The 17,430-nt window shown below is 29.4% G+C and overlaps 1 protein-coding gene across 5 annotated transcripts in view; it reads right to left on the reverse strand.

Annotated features, from left to right (window-relative positions):
• Positions 1 to 5,726: 5,726 nt before the first annotated feature.
• LOC139485197 (sodium- and chloride-dependent glycine transporter 1-like) overlaps positions 5,727 to 17,430 on the reverse strand; it is a 42,498-nt gene continuing 30,794 nt past the window's right edge. For all 5 annotated transcript variants that reach the window (XM_071269450.1, XM_071269449.1, XM_071269453.1 and 2 more), the window contains exons 10-15: positions 13,888 to 14,019; positions 12,570 to 12,669; positions 12,214 to 12,314; positions 7,244 to 7,414; positions 6,723 to 6,888; positions 5,727 to 6,122 (exon numbers count right to left, since the gene is read on the reverse strand). In XM_071269450.1, the coding sequence (XP_071125551.1) occupies positions 6,103 to 6,122; positions 6,723 to 6,888; positions 7,244 to 7,414; positions 12,214 to 12,314; positions 12,570 to 12,669; positions 13,888 to 14,019 (690 nt within the window). In that variant the 3' untranslated portion in view covers positions 5,727 to 6,102. The remainder of the gene's footprint in view (positions 6,123 to 6,722; positions 6,889 to 7,243; positions 7,415 to 12,213; positions 12,315 to 12,569; positions 12,670 to 13,887; positions 14,020 to 17,430) is intronic.

Below are 17,430 nucleotides of genomic sequence, written 5' to 3' on the forward strand. Positions count from 1 at the left end.
GACTTTTTAGAATAATGTATTTCCTACAAAAACGGTGACTTTCATTTTCACATCTTAAATTTATTTATATAGAGAAGCAACAGTTACATTATGAAAATGTTTTCCTAGTATTTAATTCTTTAATAGGATTTCCTTTTTATAACGTTAAGTGAATACAGACGATATTTAACCGGTGGCTCTCTTAATAAAATTAAGGTCGCTTTTTATATCAATTAAATTTTGAAATGATAATATGCTTAGGTTTCAATTTCCTCAAGCAAAGTTGACTTTAATTGGATTGGAAATTATTCTAGGCCCTTTTCGTCATTTATCTCTTCAACTGTTACAGTAACATTTTTTATATATCATTGGCTATTATATTTTCGGATTTGAGAGTTTAAAGGTATATTTCCAGAATAAGCTTTGAACGCATGACGTTTTTTAACGTGTTTTTTCATCTTTTAAACGTCTTCATTTTGATTTTGTTGATTGAAGCTTAATATCTGTTCACATATGCGTACGTCGCAAAAGACGACGCCTATTTGGAGTCTGAGTTTGGAGTTCATTCTATTTCCTCTGTTTCTGATTTTACCTTTGTGTCTTTCTTCCTAATCTAATTACAAAATTTGAATATCGGAAAACAACTAGAACAATACTGCAATAACGGATCATCATTTTTTTTGTATGTGAAAACTAACACAGGATGCAAATTATTATTATTTTTTTTTTTAAATCATTTCCCACAATAAGCAGTCTTCACTTTACTATTATGTGTTAATGTATAGCTGATCGTCTGTGTCGGTTTTTATAAGTCCTTGACTTTCATCAACACGGACAATTTCTCATTGCTATCTTATTCCCGCCTATCAACCCACGTGAATGTGGGCGGATCTTCTTTCAAGGTTTATAACATGTGTAAACCTAAAAATTCTTCAGCCACCCAATGTGAGCTCAACAAAGGCACGTAGCTAAGAGAATCACCCAATGTGAACTCAAAAATGGCACGTCGTTTTAATAGAAATGCTAAAAAGCAAAAATTCCGATTCTACAATAAAAAAGAACGGAATAAATACAATATGCAGCAAAGAACTGCACATGCAAAAAAGCATGTAATTAATCTATCAAAACGCAGATTATCAAATCAGGAATATATCCTGTTGGCGAAAGGCTTGAAATTTATACCAACGCCATCAAGCAAAAATGCAAAAATGTCTATACTAAAAGACTACAATGAATTTGCTAGAAAATTACGATGTCGGTATATGTTCAGTCAAGAAAAAACTGACCTTCATCCATTTCGTAGCAATACAGGATATAAACCTGCCTCTACGTGCCATACGTTGGAAAATTATATAGATTTAACCAAGCTTGAATTGTCTTTTCTACCAATAGAAAGAAATGTAAAAAACAATCTTACTAAGGGCGAAAGAATAGCGCTACGCAATTTGAAAAATGATGAAACAATAGTAATAAAAAAGGCAGATAAAAATTCAAATTGTGTTATTTTAGACAGGCTACACTACATAACAGAAGTCACAAGACAACTAAATACTCAACATTACTGCCAATTAGATTCATTTAACATGGCAGAACTGAAAATCCAGGTCACTGAGTATATTAAATCATTATACGACCAAGGCATAATCGACAAAATATTTAAATTTTTAACAAATGGTCAAAAATTAAGAGATTCACGATTAGGGAGAATTTATATTCTCCCAAAAATTCACCGTCTTGAAACAGAGACGTTTAAACAAATACAACATGATGGATTAAATGAATTAAATATAATTCCACCTGGCAGACCAATTATATCACAGTGTGGTTCTGTAACTGAACTTATAGGTCATTACGTTGACTATTTTCTTATACCAATAGTTCAAAATCAGTCTACATATATAAAAGATACTACCTCGTTCATTAATATCATTGAGAAATTAAAACCTATGGCAAACAGCCTTTTGGTTTCATATGATATAACACAGATGTTTACTAATCTACCTCAAGAAGCGTTATTGGGTGCGGTTGAACGAGCCTATGACAGTTTTGACAAATCAAACTTCAAAGTCAATGCTCCGCCAGTCAATGTATTGATACATTTGTTGAGAATTATTTTAGAAAACAATGTATTTGAATTTGATGGGAAAATTTACAAACAAGTAATAGGTACGGCAATTGGTGCAGTTCCTTCACCGGAAATCTGTGACATACTTATGTTTGAAATAATGAATCAAATTATTTCTGCATTTCAATATAAAGACAAAATATTCTATCATGGCAGATATAGAGACGATGGATTCATAATATATGATGGAACATCAGATGAAATTATAGATTTTTTTCGTCTAGCAAATGATTATAACCCCTTATTAAAGTTCACCTATGAAATCAAAAACGATAAAATGTCGTTCTTGGATGTTGATGTAATTAAAGGTCAACGATTTACAACATATGGCATTCTTGACCTTGAAATACATTTTAAAGAAACAAATTCTTATCTGTTTCTGCACAGAAATAGCTGTCACTCACAGCATGTATTCAGAGGATTTATTAAAGGTGAAGCAATACGGCAAATTAGAAATACAAGTGACCACAACAAATTAATAAACAATCTAACTAATTTCAAAGTGAAATTATTAGATAGGGGTTATGATAACGCTGAAATAGATGATAGTATTACTGATGCTTTATCAATTGACCGTACTGATTTATTACAACAAAACAAATCTAAAGAGAAGCAAAGTATTCCGTTAGTTTTAATAACTAAATATAATCCATATATACGGAAAATAAAGAAACGTATAATGAAACACTGGCATTTATTACAGTTCGACGAAGACTGTGTACAAATATTCAATACAGCACCAATAGTTGTGTATAGCAAACATAAAAGTATTGGAGATATGCTTAGTAGATCAAAGTTAAAGAATGTAACATAAAATTGACAGTTGGACCCCTGATGATGGTAGATCTGTCATAACAACTAGATATATTGAAGAAGAATTAAAATATAAATGTATCAATATAAACATGAATAATTTTCATATTTGATTATATTCAAATAATGCATCTTAAAATGACCATCCCAAGCTTAACTACCGAAACACGAAATTGATATTTGTGTCGGGTCCTATCTGCAATATGGGATGCGTGGTTGCATGGGTGTTTTATTATAACAAACAGAATAAGTGTAGTGTAAAAAACCTACAAAATCAATTTAAGTTTGAACGATATACTCTTGTGATAAGAAGCTACCTATTTTGACAGAAATAATAGCATAAAGCACAAGAAAATATTTTTGTTTTTTAATGTTTATTAGCGTGTCTCATTCTACATTAATATATACGTATAAATATATTTATTTCTAACTTCAAATCAAATATTTTGTCTATGCAAACAATGATCTGAGGCCTAAAAAAAAGAAATTGGTTAAACATAAAAAGTATGATACATACTACTGTATACACAAACAATTAGTTAACATACATTTACATGTTTTACGTGTTAGATAAACGTTATTATTTAATTAGAAATTATGGCATATTTTATTTTTTTTTTACATTTTAATGCAATGATTGTCATTAATATGCAATTTGTAATTCATTTGGAAAGAGACGGAATGAGTTGAATTTTGTGTCTACCATTATTAAAAAGATAATTACATTTGTAATTAGAACTGTAACAAATAGCACCATAATCTAGCATGAGCATAGTTTTCAGACAGAACCGTTTCTGAATATGCTGAGCTCTTCCCTACCTAAGATATATGACATTATGTAATAAAGATGAGAATTACAACAGGGAATGTTCTGATGTTTAATATTAAGTGATTTTGATATTGTAATAAATAAACTCATCATAGATACCAGGACTAAATTTAGTATATACGCCAGACGCGCGTTTCGTCTACAAAAGACTCATCAGTGACGCTCGAATCCAAAAAAGTTAAAAAAGCCAAATAAAGTACGAAGTTGAAGAGCATTGAGAACCAAAATTCCTAAAAGTTTTGCCAAATACAGCTAAGGTAATCTATGCCTGAGGTAGAAAAGCTTTAGTATTTCAAAAAATTTGTAAACAGTAAATTTATAAATATAACCATATCAATGACAATTTATCTTATGCTTGTAAGATAAAGTTGATTAATTAATACTTTTAAAACAATTAACCAAAGTAATAGTTAAGTAATATTACAGGCATCTGAATGTGATGGACAATACCAATATGTTTTTCCCGAGATACTTTGAATTAATAGACTATAATAATGCTAAATGAATGCCCACTTATTTTCACTTTTGGTTCTTTTCTCTATCTTTTAAAAAAATAGTATGTTGTGACAGATAATACATTTTGATGAAATAATGCTGATTTGAGACAATAAACTCGCTAGAAAATAGTCATTTTGTTTCGTGTGAATTTATCAGTGGACTAGATTAATATAAAAATGATTATTACTTATTTTGTACTCATTGTTATTTACCCTTTTACCAAACAATAATGCTGTAAAAATGAAAGCATTTTTATAATTTGTGCTTTTTTATTTTGGGACGGAAAAATACTGGTAGCAGCTAGCGTGTTATGCAAATACATAAACATTTTGTATGTATTTCAAATATCAATAAAAGTATCGCAAATTTTCCCAAAGCTTCTTGTATTCTACTTATCAAATAATAAAAAGTGTAAATATGTACAAATGTAAAATGAAAAGAACGTTCGGATATACAATTAAAATGCATATTCAATAATACAAACTGTCACTTCATAATGATGAAAAGAACACCGGATGTGGCTGTTATATCATTGCCACCTACCTATATATTATATGTATCCATAAATACTACAGTTCAAGAGAATGCAATGTATGACCAGGTTACAATATTAATACCTAAACATACATAATATCTTGTATTTGTATTGACAAAAGAATGGATATTTGAATAAATATAAGTAACTTAATTTTACTTTTCATTAAAAATTATAGATGCATCCTTACTTCGAGTTGGATTTCAATTACGACTGGTTCAGTGTGAACAATTGGGAGTTTGGATTTCAGAAAACATATTATATCAGCATAGATTTTCATCTCACAAGACAAAATAATGGTTTAATTCATTAAACCCACGCTTGTTTAAAATAGCATGTTTACAAAAGTACCAATTAAATTATATACCACAGCGTTTGACTATATGAAGAACAACTGTCGTAGATATTTTGTTGCAGCTAGCATTTATTTCAGATTTCCAACACTCAAAAATGTGTCAAACCACTTTTTTTCCCAATTTTTTTTTATAGAATGATTGAGTATTTAAGATACAATTTTTTCTAAAGATCTTAGTGTATATTCATACAATTCAAAAGGTATCGCAGATAAAATTTGGACATACCTGTATCAGTCATTTTAACGCGCACATGATTTTGCAACATTTTTATCTCAGACCAATTGAGATCAGTGTTGTGAATAGATTAATGCACTTGTCAAGTTGAAATGTGTTCATTTGTGACATCAAAAGTTTAATCAAAATGTGCACAATATTAAGCTGGAGACATCCTTTACAAGTTTATATTGTTACAATATAACAATACATTATCAATTTGTAAAATGCAGCAATGTAAAAAATATAATTTGTACAGATGAATTTTTGTGCAAAGTTTCATTTTATTGATTCTAGTTTATTTGATGGATGTATTAATTTGGTGAACTTGACATTTTATTTGGGTAATTTTTAATTTGAAACTAAATATACTAAACGTTTTTTCCTTAAATAATGTACATTTTTATTATGACAAACAATATGACAATCGTTTTTCTGATATAAATATTGCAGGACACTATATGAACTTCACAGAATTTCATATCTAGAAAATCCATATGATAGTTTTGATACAAAAAATATATGAGATTTACATTGTATCAAATGCCTTCAGTGAGATTAAGAAAGAAAACAAAACTAAATGTCATAAGGCAGTATCAATAAAACAATACGTCAGAAGCAACATAATAGTACATTTACTTATCAATACAATAGTCTTTAAAAGTAAAACATTACTTAATCCATCACAATATTTATTTTCATAACCTTGCAACAACTTCTTTGGAATGTCCAATTATTGTTTTATTATCATCTATCACGATGAGTTATTCATATCTAAAATAGAAAAACATAAAATGCATTTTATAAAAATATTAACTTATGTGTTTGCTGAAAACTATAACTCATCCCTGTTTAAGTGTGTTTTGTGTTTTAGACATTTTCGTTTTTAGAAATGGCGTTGTAAGTTTATAATTTCAACTTATGACTTTGACTGTCCTTTTGGTATTTTTTGCCAGTCTTTTACATGTAATTTAAAGTAAAGAAATAAAGAACTAATTTGTTGCTGTGTATCATATTAGTTCTTCGTTCAATGTTTGTGCATAAATCAGATCGTTAGTTTTCTCGTTGAAATTGTTTTACGTTTGTAATTTCTGGGCTTTTAAAAGCTAAATATGTGGTATTGGTTTTACTCATTGATGAAGGCTATACAGTGACCTTGAGTTGTAAATTTCTGTTTCATTTGGTCTCTTATTTTTATATAATGCTCAAACCCAAAGTGTTTATTTCATACTGGGTTACATCAAAAATTCTTTTTGTTTCACATAAACTTATTTTATCTATGTTATTGACCAGTTGTTGAACTTTCAAAAGCCACTAGGAAGATATATCCATTTATTTAATCTTTCTATATGAGGAATATAAAAGTATAATCACCAATTTTTTGTTTGTGTGTTAATAAGGCTTCTTCACAATCGATAGGACTACCGTCCATATTAGATAATGTGTATGTATTATGTGACAGTGACTTTATGTAATCTTCTCTGTCATCTTCCATGCTTGGACCCCAACTTTTAGCAGGTACTGTTAATTTTTTCACTCTCTGTAAAATGAAAAAGATTATTTGAAATCATAATTACCAATCGAATATCAACGATTTTAAAAGCAAGATTCCAAAATTATGATACTACATTGTTTTTATTGTCAAAAACAGATGATATTTTCAAATACCAATACACACTTTCCTAACTGGTAGAGCTGTTAGTTAACTAATTAACATTTGTTTAAACTGAAGTGATACCTGTCGAATTGACAAATGGATTATATGTACGTTTGGCCATGACATAAAATAGCAAAATAGGCAATTACAGATCCATAACTAAACAGCAACCTTTATCAAATGATATAAAAGCATAATTTTTTTATGACCTAATTTTAAAGCCCTATAATAAGCTTACCTCAACTATTGTATCCCCTTCAGTATTAATGATTTGAATAATCATCATGAGAGGAATTGGGACAAGTGAAACCATTCCTAATATCCAACCAAAAACTATCGCCCAAGTTGGATAACTTTTTCCATCATACGTCACTGGACCCAATGTTATAATACTAAAAAGCCAGATTCCCTAAATAATAAAAAAAAAAAAAAGATAAAAGACAATGAAATACAGTCCAGTGTTAACATTGCAGTTCTAATATACCAACAGATATTAATGTTGTAATTTATAGATGTAAACAATTATGACCAGAGGGCCTGTAGATTAGCATGGTCTTCACCATCAATACACAGCAATATTTTTTGTATGATATTAAAGCTTAGCCTATTTTTGTTTTTGTAACCATGTCTTTAAAAAATGAAAACAACACGTCATTAATTTGATGCGTCGCAAGCGCTTTTTCTTGAGGGACACTCATAGCCGATTATTTGAAAGTCAAGGACTTATAAAAACCGACACAGACGATCAGCTATACATTAACACATAATAGTAAAGTGAAGACTGCTTATTGTGGGAAATGATTTTTTTTTTTTCATTTTTTTTTTTAAATTTGCATCCTGTGTTAGTTTTCACATACAAAAAAAAATGATGATCCATTCCAAATACCCTCCTCTACACTAAATAAAGGAATTTAAATTTATTTTTTTTTGTAAATAATAGCGATAATATATCCCATTTTAGGACATACAGCCACAGAATTGATTTTTACATCAGGTCGAAAATTTCTTGTATAATCCAATTATCCATCAAAAGATTCCTCTAAATGATGTTTATAACTCAATCTACCCTAAACCAAAGTATCATATATAACAAAGCCGTTGGTGTTATATAGCAGTGAAATTACAGGTATTACAGCACATTTATAGCAATGAATGTCATTTAAGTTAAACTTTATTCAAGGAAAAAATAAAAATTCCCTTGACTTTGTTCTAGAACTTGGCTGATTCCCCCATACAGTTTGACTATAAATAAACTCATTATAGATACAAGAATTGAAATTTTATATTTGCGCCAGACGCGCATTTCATCTACAAAAGACTCATTAATGACGCTTGAATAAAAAAATCTTAAAAAGGCCAAACAAAGTACGAAGTTGGAGAGCATTGAGGAACAAACATTCCTAAAAGTTTTGCCAAATACAGCTGAGGTAATCTATCCCTGAGGTACAAAAGCCTTAGTATTTAAAAAAAAATGGTTTACTGTATGATTTGTAACATAAGTACATTGTATGTTATCAATAATATACAATACTGTGATGTATCAATACATTTTATCTTAAAAAAGTGAATATGAAACTAAGATATTATTCTCAACTGTTTTATCAATTTCATTGTATTTAAAATAATCTAAAATCTCTGTCGTGTTTTTTTTTAATTTAAAAACATTAAAAAAATTAGACAATAAAAACAATAAAAAAGGTGTTAACTAGACTCATTTCAAGATATCACCAGATGCTCCGCAGGACGCAGCTTTATACGACCGCAGAGTTTGAACCCTGAACAGTTGGGGCAAGTATGGACACAACATTCAAGCTGGATTCAGCTCTAAATTTGGATTGTGATTAAATAGTTGACACAGAATGAATGTGGTCTAATGAATTAAAAATTTGTTTTTTGCCTTTGAGCAATTCATTCAAATTACTAATGGAGTTTGCAACAATAAGTACTCATTTAAATACATCATAAAATATTAAATTGTAAAAAAAGTGCTTGTTATCACTGAATGGTAAAGATTGTTTTCATTTATCAGTTGGTAGTAAAAGTGAGTAAACATTGTATATTATATAAAACAATGATTGAAGTTGATTCAACTACTATTCTGGACAAAGAAAGATAACTCCAATTGAAAATTTCTTGCTATTGCGCAATATTGTGCAATTAGATATTTCTTGCTATTGCGCAATACTGTGCAATTGAAAATACTTGCTATTGCACAATACTGTGCAATTGAAGATTTCTTGCTATTGCTGAATACTGTGCAATTGAAAATTTCTTGCTATTGCACAATACTTAATATAATAATTTTGGATCCTGATTTGGACCAACTTAAAAACTGGGCCCATAATCAAAAATCTAAGTACATGTTTAGATTCAGCATATCAAAGAAGCCCAAGAATTTATTTTTTGTTAAAATCAAACTTAGTTTAATTCTGGACCCTTTGGACTTTAATGTAGACCAATTTGAAAACGGGACCACAAATTAAGAATCTACATACACAGTTAGATTTGGCATATCAAAGAACCCCAATTATTCAATTTTTGATGAAATCAAACAAAGTTTAATTTTGGACCCGATTTGGACCAACTTGAAAACTGGGCCAATAATAAAAAATCTAAGTACATTTTTAGATTCAGCATATCAAAGAACCCCAAGGATTCAATTTTTGTTAAAATCAAACTTAGTTTAATTTTGGACCCTTTGGACCTTAATGTAGATCAGTTTGAAAACGGGACCAAAAACTAAGAATCTACATACACAGTTAGATTCGGCATCAAACAAAGTTTAATTTTGGACCCGATTTGGACCAACTTGAAAACTGGGCCAATAATAAAAAATCTAAGTACATTTTTAGATTCAGCATATCAAAGAACCCCAAGGATTCAATTTTTGTTAAAATCAAACTAAGTTTAATTTTGGACCCTTTGGACCTTAATGTAGATCAATTTGAAAACGGGACCAAAAACTAAGAATCTACATACACAGTTAGATTCGGCATATCAAAGAACCCCAATTATTCAATTTTTGATGAAATCAAACAAAGTTCAATTTTGGACCCTTTGGTCCCCTTATTCCTTAACTGTTGGAACCAAAAATCCCAAAATTAATCCCAACCTAATCCTTTTATGCGAAAACCAAGAAAAATGCTTATTTGGGCCCTTTTTTGGCCCCTAATTCCTAAACTGTTGGAATCTCAACTACCAAAATCAATCCCAACCTTCCTTTTATGGTCATAAACCTTGAGTTTAAATTGCATTGATTTCTATTTACTTATACTAAAGTTATTGTGCGAAAACCAAGAATAATGCTTATTTGGTCCCTTTTTTGGCCCCTTAATTCCTAAACAGTTCGAACCAAAACTCCCAAAATCAATCCCAAACTTCCTTTCGTGGTCATAAACCTTGTGTCAAAATGTCATAGATGATTATTTACTTAAACTAAAGTTATAGTGCGAAAACCAAGAAAATGCTTATTTGGGCCCTTTTTGTCCCCTAATTCCTAAACTGTTATGACCAAAACTTCCAAAATCAATCCCAACCTTCATTTTGTGGTCATAAACCTTGTGTTTAAATTTCATAGATTTCTATTTACTTAAACTAAAGTTATAGTGCGAAAACTAAAAGTATTCGGATGACGACGCTGACACCAACGTGATACCAATATACGACCAAAATAATTTCAATTTTTACGGTCGTATAAAAACAAATCAAATTTACATAATTTTCAGAAGACATCAATTAATGACAAGAACTAAATAATGATAATGATATTTTTCTAAGAGATGGAAATTTGTTTACTAACAATGTGTTTTTAATCTCTCAAAATGAAGCTAAATTGAAACGTTTATTCATGAATGAAAATCTGCATGCAATGTGAAGTATTTAGATAAATATATTAACAATTGTATAGATGTCAAATTATAAAATTAACCAAAGACATGACGTTCAAGTCATTGACCACTTTATGACATATACTGTTAGGCACCTTGAAATGTCATTTCCTTGGTATAATATATGAAAAGTCATGTCTGTTACAAAAAAGTATTAATATGTTTTCAAGTAAAGTGTGATAGTAAATATCATTTATGTAAAATGACCTAGGTCTTAATAGTTTTAATGGATAAACAATGTCAAGATATTGGACGAAATGTTAATTAATATTAAAGCAGCTACATAGATTATTGCAACTATCATAGGCAGTTTCTTGAATTAAAACCGACATTTAGAACACAAAAAAAAAAACAAAAAAAAGGAATATTCAAAATTTTTCTTTATCAAATGACAAAAGCAAAAGCTAAAACACATCACATGAATGGAAAACATATGTTATAATATTGACTTGGCAAAACTAGGTAAATTGGTAATCCGTAACATATAGTTATATATAATATTTCATTGTGTAACTGTGTTAACAAATCATGGTGTAAATAAAGGCAACAGTAGTATACCGCTGTTCAAAAATTCATAAATCGATAGAGAAAAAACAGTAATGTTTGTTTATGGGAACGTCATGTTGCCTATCTAGGGCCATTAACATTGGAACAATGAATTTCTTATTCTGGGTCTATTCTTCTAGGCATACTTAAATAGAGGCAACTGTGGTGGTATACAGCTGTTCAAATGTCATAAATCGATTGAGAGAAAGCAAATCCAGGTTACAAACTAAATCCGATGGAAACACATCAACTATTAGATGTTTATGATGAAGATGTGTTTAATATATATTAAATTGTTTCTCGTTTAGTATGTGTGTTCAATTTTTTATTCAAAATGTGATTTACATCCAGTGGGGTAGTAACCGCAAACAATACCGAAAACAGACAAAAGCTAATGTATTCGGTAAACGAATTGGCTAGAATTTTTCAACTCATATGGCCATGTGAATACAATTTCTCTCAGTTGTTAATTTGTCATCAGTGGATCTGATGCAAGTTTTATCTTTTGAACCATCGTTTATAAATTCTGGAATGACCCTAGATAACAACGCATTCAGTATTTTTATCTACCACAATTTACAAAGTTAACTAAAGGCAAAACATTCCGGTCAATAACCATATTTATCATTTCCTTGTAGTCATGTTCATTTAAAATATGTTTTTGTTTGTTGTCTAATAAAGTGTGATAGCAAATATAAATTATTAGAATTGACATTGGTGTCAAGGACTTAACAGTTTGAATTTGTTAACCAAAAAAAAAACAACATTAACTTACAAAAATAACGGATGGTGTTACATATCTCCACATATAATGCCAGATTGCATGTGGCTTATATCCAATCATCAATTCAATGTCTTTGTAAAACCTTTCTGTTCCTAAATTCACAAGAAAAAAATTTGAATTAATAATCAATTATCTATACATTTTTCTCAATTTTTACACTTCAAAACAGATTTATTTATTCATCATGTTGCTATTTCATTTTGCATCTTCACATTTTTTCATTTCTGAAAATGCAATCTTTGCAATTTGGTTTTGAAGTTGCTCTAACATATCTAAATGCCACTGCAGTGGTGAAAATGATACCAATGAACGTTGTCAGCAGGTGTATGAAAATGATGTATGCTTACCATATATCCATGCAATAACGAGACATTCTATAAGTGAAATCATCATCAGAGAAAAACTTGCACAATACCAGTCCATAATCTGTAGAACATATATTCCTCCCTGAAATTAGTGAGTAAAAGAGAGTGTTTAATTTCCTGGAATACCAGATCAGATGTTTTAATAAGATTATCAAGTAATGTTTTCTTGTCAACAAGATAGACGACAACAGTTACGAACAGAATGCTACAGTCCTATCCTTCATTATCTAGTTCGTAATTAACTTATATTGTATATCTTATGTATTGTGCTAATGACCATTTTTAGAAACATCATGATTGTAATAAAACATTATAACATATATTGCACCTTAGATATAACATGTATATCAATTAACTAATACTTTTAACTAGGACTTTTACAGATGATCCCGAAAACACTAGTAGGCATTTTATACACCATTGTAAAGATAAATCAATTTAGATTTACGATATAACAAGATTTAGTGGGGTTGACAGCCGAGAAATCGGCATATTACGTAATTTCGTCACCGCCTGGCATTTTTCTAAATCGCGAGTTAAGTACCTTGTGTTATATAAAGGTATATAAGATTTTTTTTTCTGAGACAAGTGCCTGTGTGTGTTCATGACAAAACGAGCAAAATAATAGCTTTAGATGCATTTAAATATGAGGGTTTAACAACCAAGTGTCTATATATGTATTTTTTAGTCAGGAACATCTTGAAGGATTTAAGACTACTGACAGATGTCATAGAGTAGGGTAAGTCGTTCCAATCCCTTTATGGCTCTTGGGTAGAACGATTTTTTCCACGATGTGGTGTTACATAATGGTTTAGGGAATCTTTTTAGCAATATTTCTAGTAAATCTTTCTGGTGGTATGTGTTCATGACATGCTGTGATGTTTAGATTCCAGTTTGTTGATCTTTTAAAGCATGCGCTAGAACGTGCATAATTTTTTCAATTGTTTTCCTTTAACAATGTCCAATAAAGCTGTACTAGCTTGTCCCTAGCAGATAATCTGTACCGTTCTGTAATATAATCTCCTTGGGTTTCCTTGTTCTAAATCTTAATTGTGCATATCTTTATTTTAAGATGTAGTTCATATTTATTATAATGCCTTGATTATGTATGGAATATTTAGATTGTGCGGAAGTAAGAAACAATCAATTAGTTATTATGACAGCCAATGTATTAAACAAGTATTGTGAATATTTTCACTTTCCGTCTAAAATGTTTTATTTGTATCCCTTTTTCTCTTCTTTTAATTATATATACACTATGCATTAAAGAACAAACACATGTATTGAAGTAGTTAACTACCTGTGTAATACACGGTAATCCAAGAAGAAACTCCACGAAACACCCAACTGCTGCTAGAAGTACTCGCTTACTTCTGAGTAAGCGTGGGTACTCGTCAATAAATGAACTTATGCAAGTCTCAAACATTCCGAACTAAAAATAGAAATAAATGACAATTTTAAGCAGACAGAAATTGCAAATAATTAAAACTATGTCTATCATCTTGACTTAACTTTGAAATGGGAAGGGGTTTCGGTTTAACATACTATTTAATCAATCATTAAAAATCAAAAGTTAAAACATAAATTTAACAGTCACAAGGAATGTATTTATGCTTAAGCTCTGAATAAGGTTAAAACCTTGAATAAATATAAAAAAAATATGGTATATATCTAAAAATATATAAACCAACTCGAGGATGGGATTTTGCAGTTAAATAGACAAGAATATTAAAAGGATTGTTGTAAAAATTCCTGAAAACGAAACTAAAAAAAATATGTCCATTTTAACATTACATTATTGATGTAAGTTATACAGAACTGTTTTCTACTCAATCTATTAACAACCGAGACAAAAAATAGACAAAACATTTACAGATGTAATGTTGAATGAAAAAGAACAAAATTTAGGAAAACCTAAACAGATAAAGTGTTCGGTAAAGAACATTCTGTATAACGAACACCAATTGATAATATGACTGCATATAATGTATGAAGTAACATTAAGACACTCAATCTAATTTCAATGTTTAAGGACTGGAAAATTGTCCGTATTAAAATCAAATAGTTCATAATTAAATAACAGTCCAATATGACGACGTAAATTCTAAAAGCAAAATTGTATTGTAGAAAGTTCCAATTTTCCAGGCCTTTGTTTTAGTACATATTTATTTGTTCATTTTAATACCTCATAACTACAATAAAAACCTATTTGGGGACGTTGTTGCCTGTCCTCAGTCAACGCACCATAGATGATACTGCTTCACCTGTCTTTGTAGAATTAAAGAGCATGATAATTATTATTCCGGCTTAGGTGGTCACTCTCAATTTAAGAGAAAAGAAATATTGATTATCTTTTTAAATTTCAATCTTTAGAAGTTTTTAACAAAATGAAAAAGAAAGAAAAATGAAAATTGTCAACAAAATCAATATAAAAAAAAATCGTTATTCCTTTTTTAAAATCCACCTTTAAAATAAAGCAATTTGTAAGATTTCTAAGTTAAGATAATATAGGGAAGACACTGACCATTTCTAAATGTTGTATTTTAATTTGATCTTTATCAGTTAGGATATAAAAAGAGCTCTTGTGGTTTTTGAATGTATACTGTAGTAATTCAGTATACATTCTTCTTTAAAGCTCAATGGTAGAATAACTGTGAGTTTGAGAAGTTTGAAATCGTCTCAACCTTTAACGCTATATCGTTTATCATGTTTATACATATGTTAATTCAAATGCCCATCACAAATAAAAATATTGTTAGGTCAGAATTAAAGAAAGATTTCGGTAATTTATAAACTCTGTGTAAAATAACTTGCATGTTGGACAGGAAACACATGCATGGAGAATACAAGCACAGTGTTATTTTCCAAAGGCAGGTCGAGCTGAATAGGAATAATATCACAAATTATAGTACGTTTAAATACATCTAAATCATTTCTTTAGTGTTTCACTTCTTGGTGATTTGTTATCAGTTTAATAATGTTAATCAGAATCTTTTCATGTTCTACATTTTACTGATGAAAAGTTCAAAAGATGTATGACACGCAGGCACTTGTCTTAGAAAAAATTTCCTATTATATTAAGGTATATAGGAATGAATTTTTTTTTCTGAGACAAGTGCTTGTGGTATGACAGCCTAAATATCTGTTTATAAAGAAATAAGAAGAATTAGTGTGATTGCTTATGAAACAGATCTACACCATAGACTAATTTTGTAAACGTTTATTAACACATTAAGGGGTACTGCAATGCAAGTGAGTTTCTTTTTAAGCTCATTTCATACATGCAAACTTGGCTTGGTAATTCATTCATTTTTTAACAAAAGAAAATTACAGCTTGAAGTGACAAGCCACAGCCAATGCTAATAACATCGAAAGAAATTTGTCAGCCCATGTTCATTTCGCACACTTTAACCCAATATAAATTTGTATACAGTTTTTGGCATATATTTCGCCTGTTCAATTCACATATAAATCATCAAAATTCTTTTCTTGTATTTGGAGAAAGAATTTGTAAAATTTCAGGTTTTTCTTCCTATAATATTCCTTTTTGATTAATGAAACAGAGAAGTATAATATAAACATACATTCTGATAAGGTACTTTTAAATGATGTTGAAGATCAACTACGCTTTAACTATTTGCTTTTTAGGATTTGATTATTTACCTAAATTTTAAAGTTACAAATCTTTCATTAACTATCTATAGATATGACTGGTTTAGAAATGTATTTTACTGGTTCCAAGAGAGAAAATGCTGGAAAATACTGAGAGCTATTTATATAAATGATACAGATTTGAATACTTTCGTTTTAACTTAAATAATATATAACGTCAGTATAGAAAATGCGACTTAATTGTAATATTTACATATATATTGTAATACACTCGAATATTATAGCTACCATGTTTGATTATTTTTTCATACAATGGTAACCTTAGTTAGAAGACATACAGCACTTATCACATTATATAATACAAAATTGTTTATTATTAATACAAACTTATATACATAATGCATCGTCTATATTAAATAAAAGTACACAATGTTCTTTGACTGATGTAACACATGTGAATAAAGTGGTTCGAAATTAGCAAGTCTCCAAATAAATAACTTACTAAGAATGACATGAGAAGACTTGTTATGATTTTAAATTACGTTGGCAGAACACACTAAACAATAACACCGACGTATTTACTCCTTATCCCAAAAACACAATAATTTCGTCTATCATTACGAAAAAAATCCGAAGACTCTACTTAATTTTTGGAACAAGTAATATGTATAATAGTAGGTTGGTATTTATCTATATATCATGATTGCATTTATCTAAATACCTTAAAAACTCATCAAAGATATACACAAATGTTTAACTGAATTTGCCTATCTGATTGTTAATTTTCAGTGTTTTGGTAGAGTCGCCAACTACGAACCACTTAATTCACAACCATGAAATGTTTTATTTTATGTATGATATATGAAATATCTTATATCTTAACGTGATAATATAAACATAGATAATAATAGATGAATAAGTAAAGAAAACATATGATTGTATCCTATGAGGGCTGTTCCAGAATTAAACTCATTTAAAGTAATTGAGGCACACTGTAAAATTCCGACATCCTTTAAATAAAATTGTTCATTTTAGTTAAATTCTGAGAAATTGCAACTACCGATATTTAATTCACGGGGGCCTCCCATCCCCAACTGACAATTTCTGGAACAGCCTTACAAATGAAGAACACATTTGGAGTAATTAAAACAATATAGACTCGAAATATATTTTATTCTTGAATAATTAAAGAGTTTCATGAACCAGATGGTTATTGTTATGTTTCTTTTTT

Source organism: Mytilus edulis, chromosome 8 (genome assembly GCF_963676685.1).
Source record: "Mytilus edulis chromosome 8, xbMytEdul2.2, whole genome shotgun sequence".
NCBI lineage: Eukaryota > Metazoa > Mollusca > Bivalvia > Mytilida > Mytilidae > Mytilus > Mytilus edulis.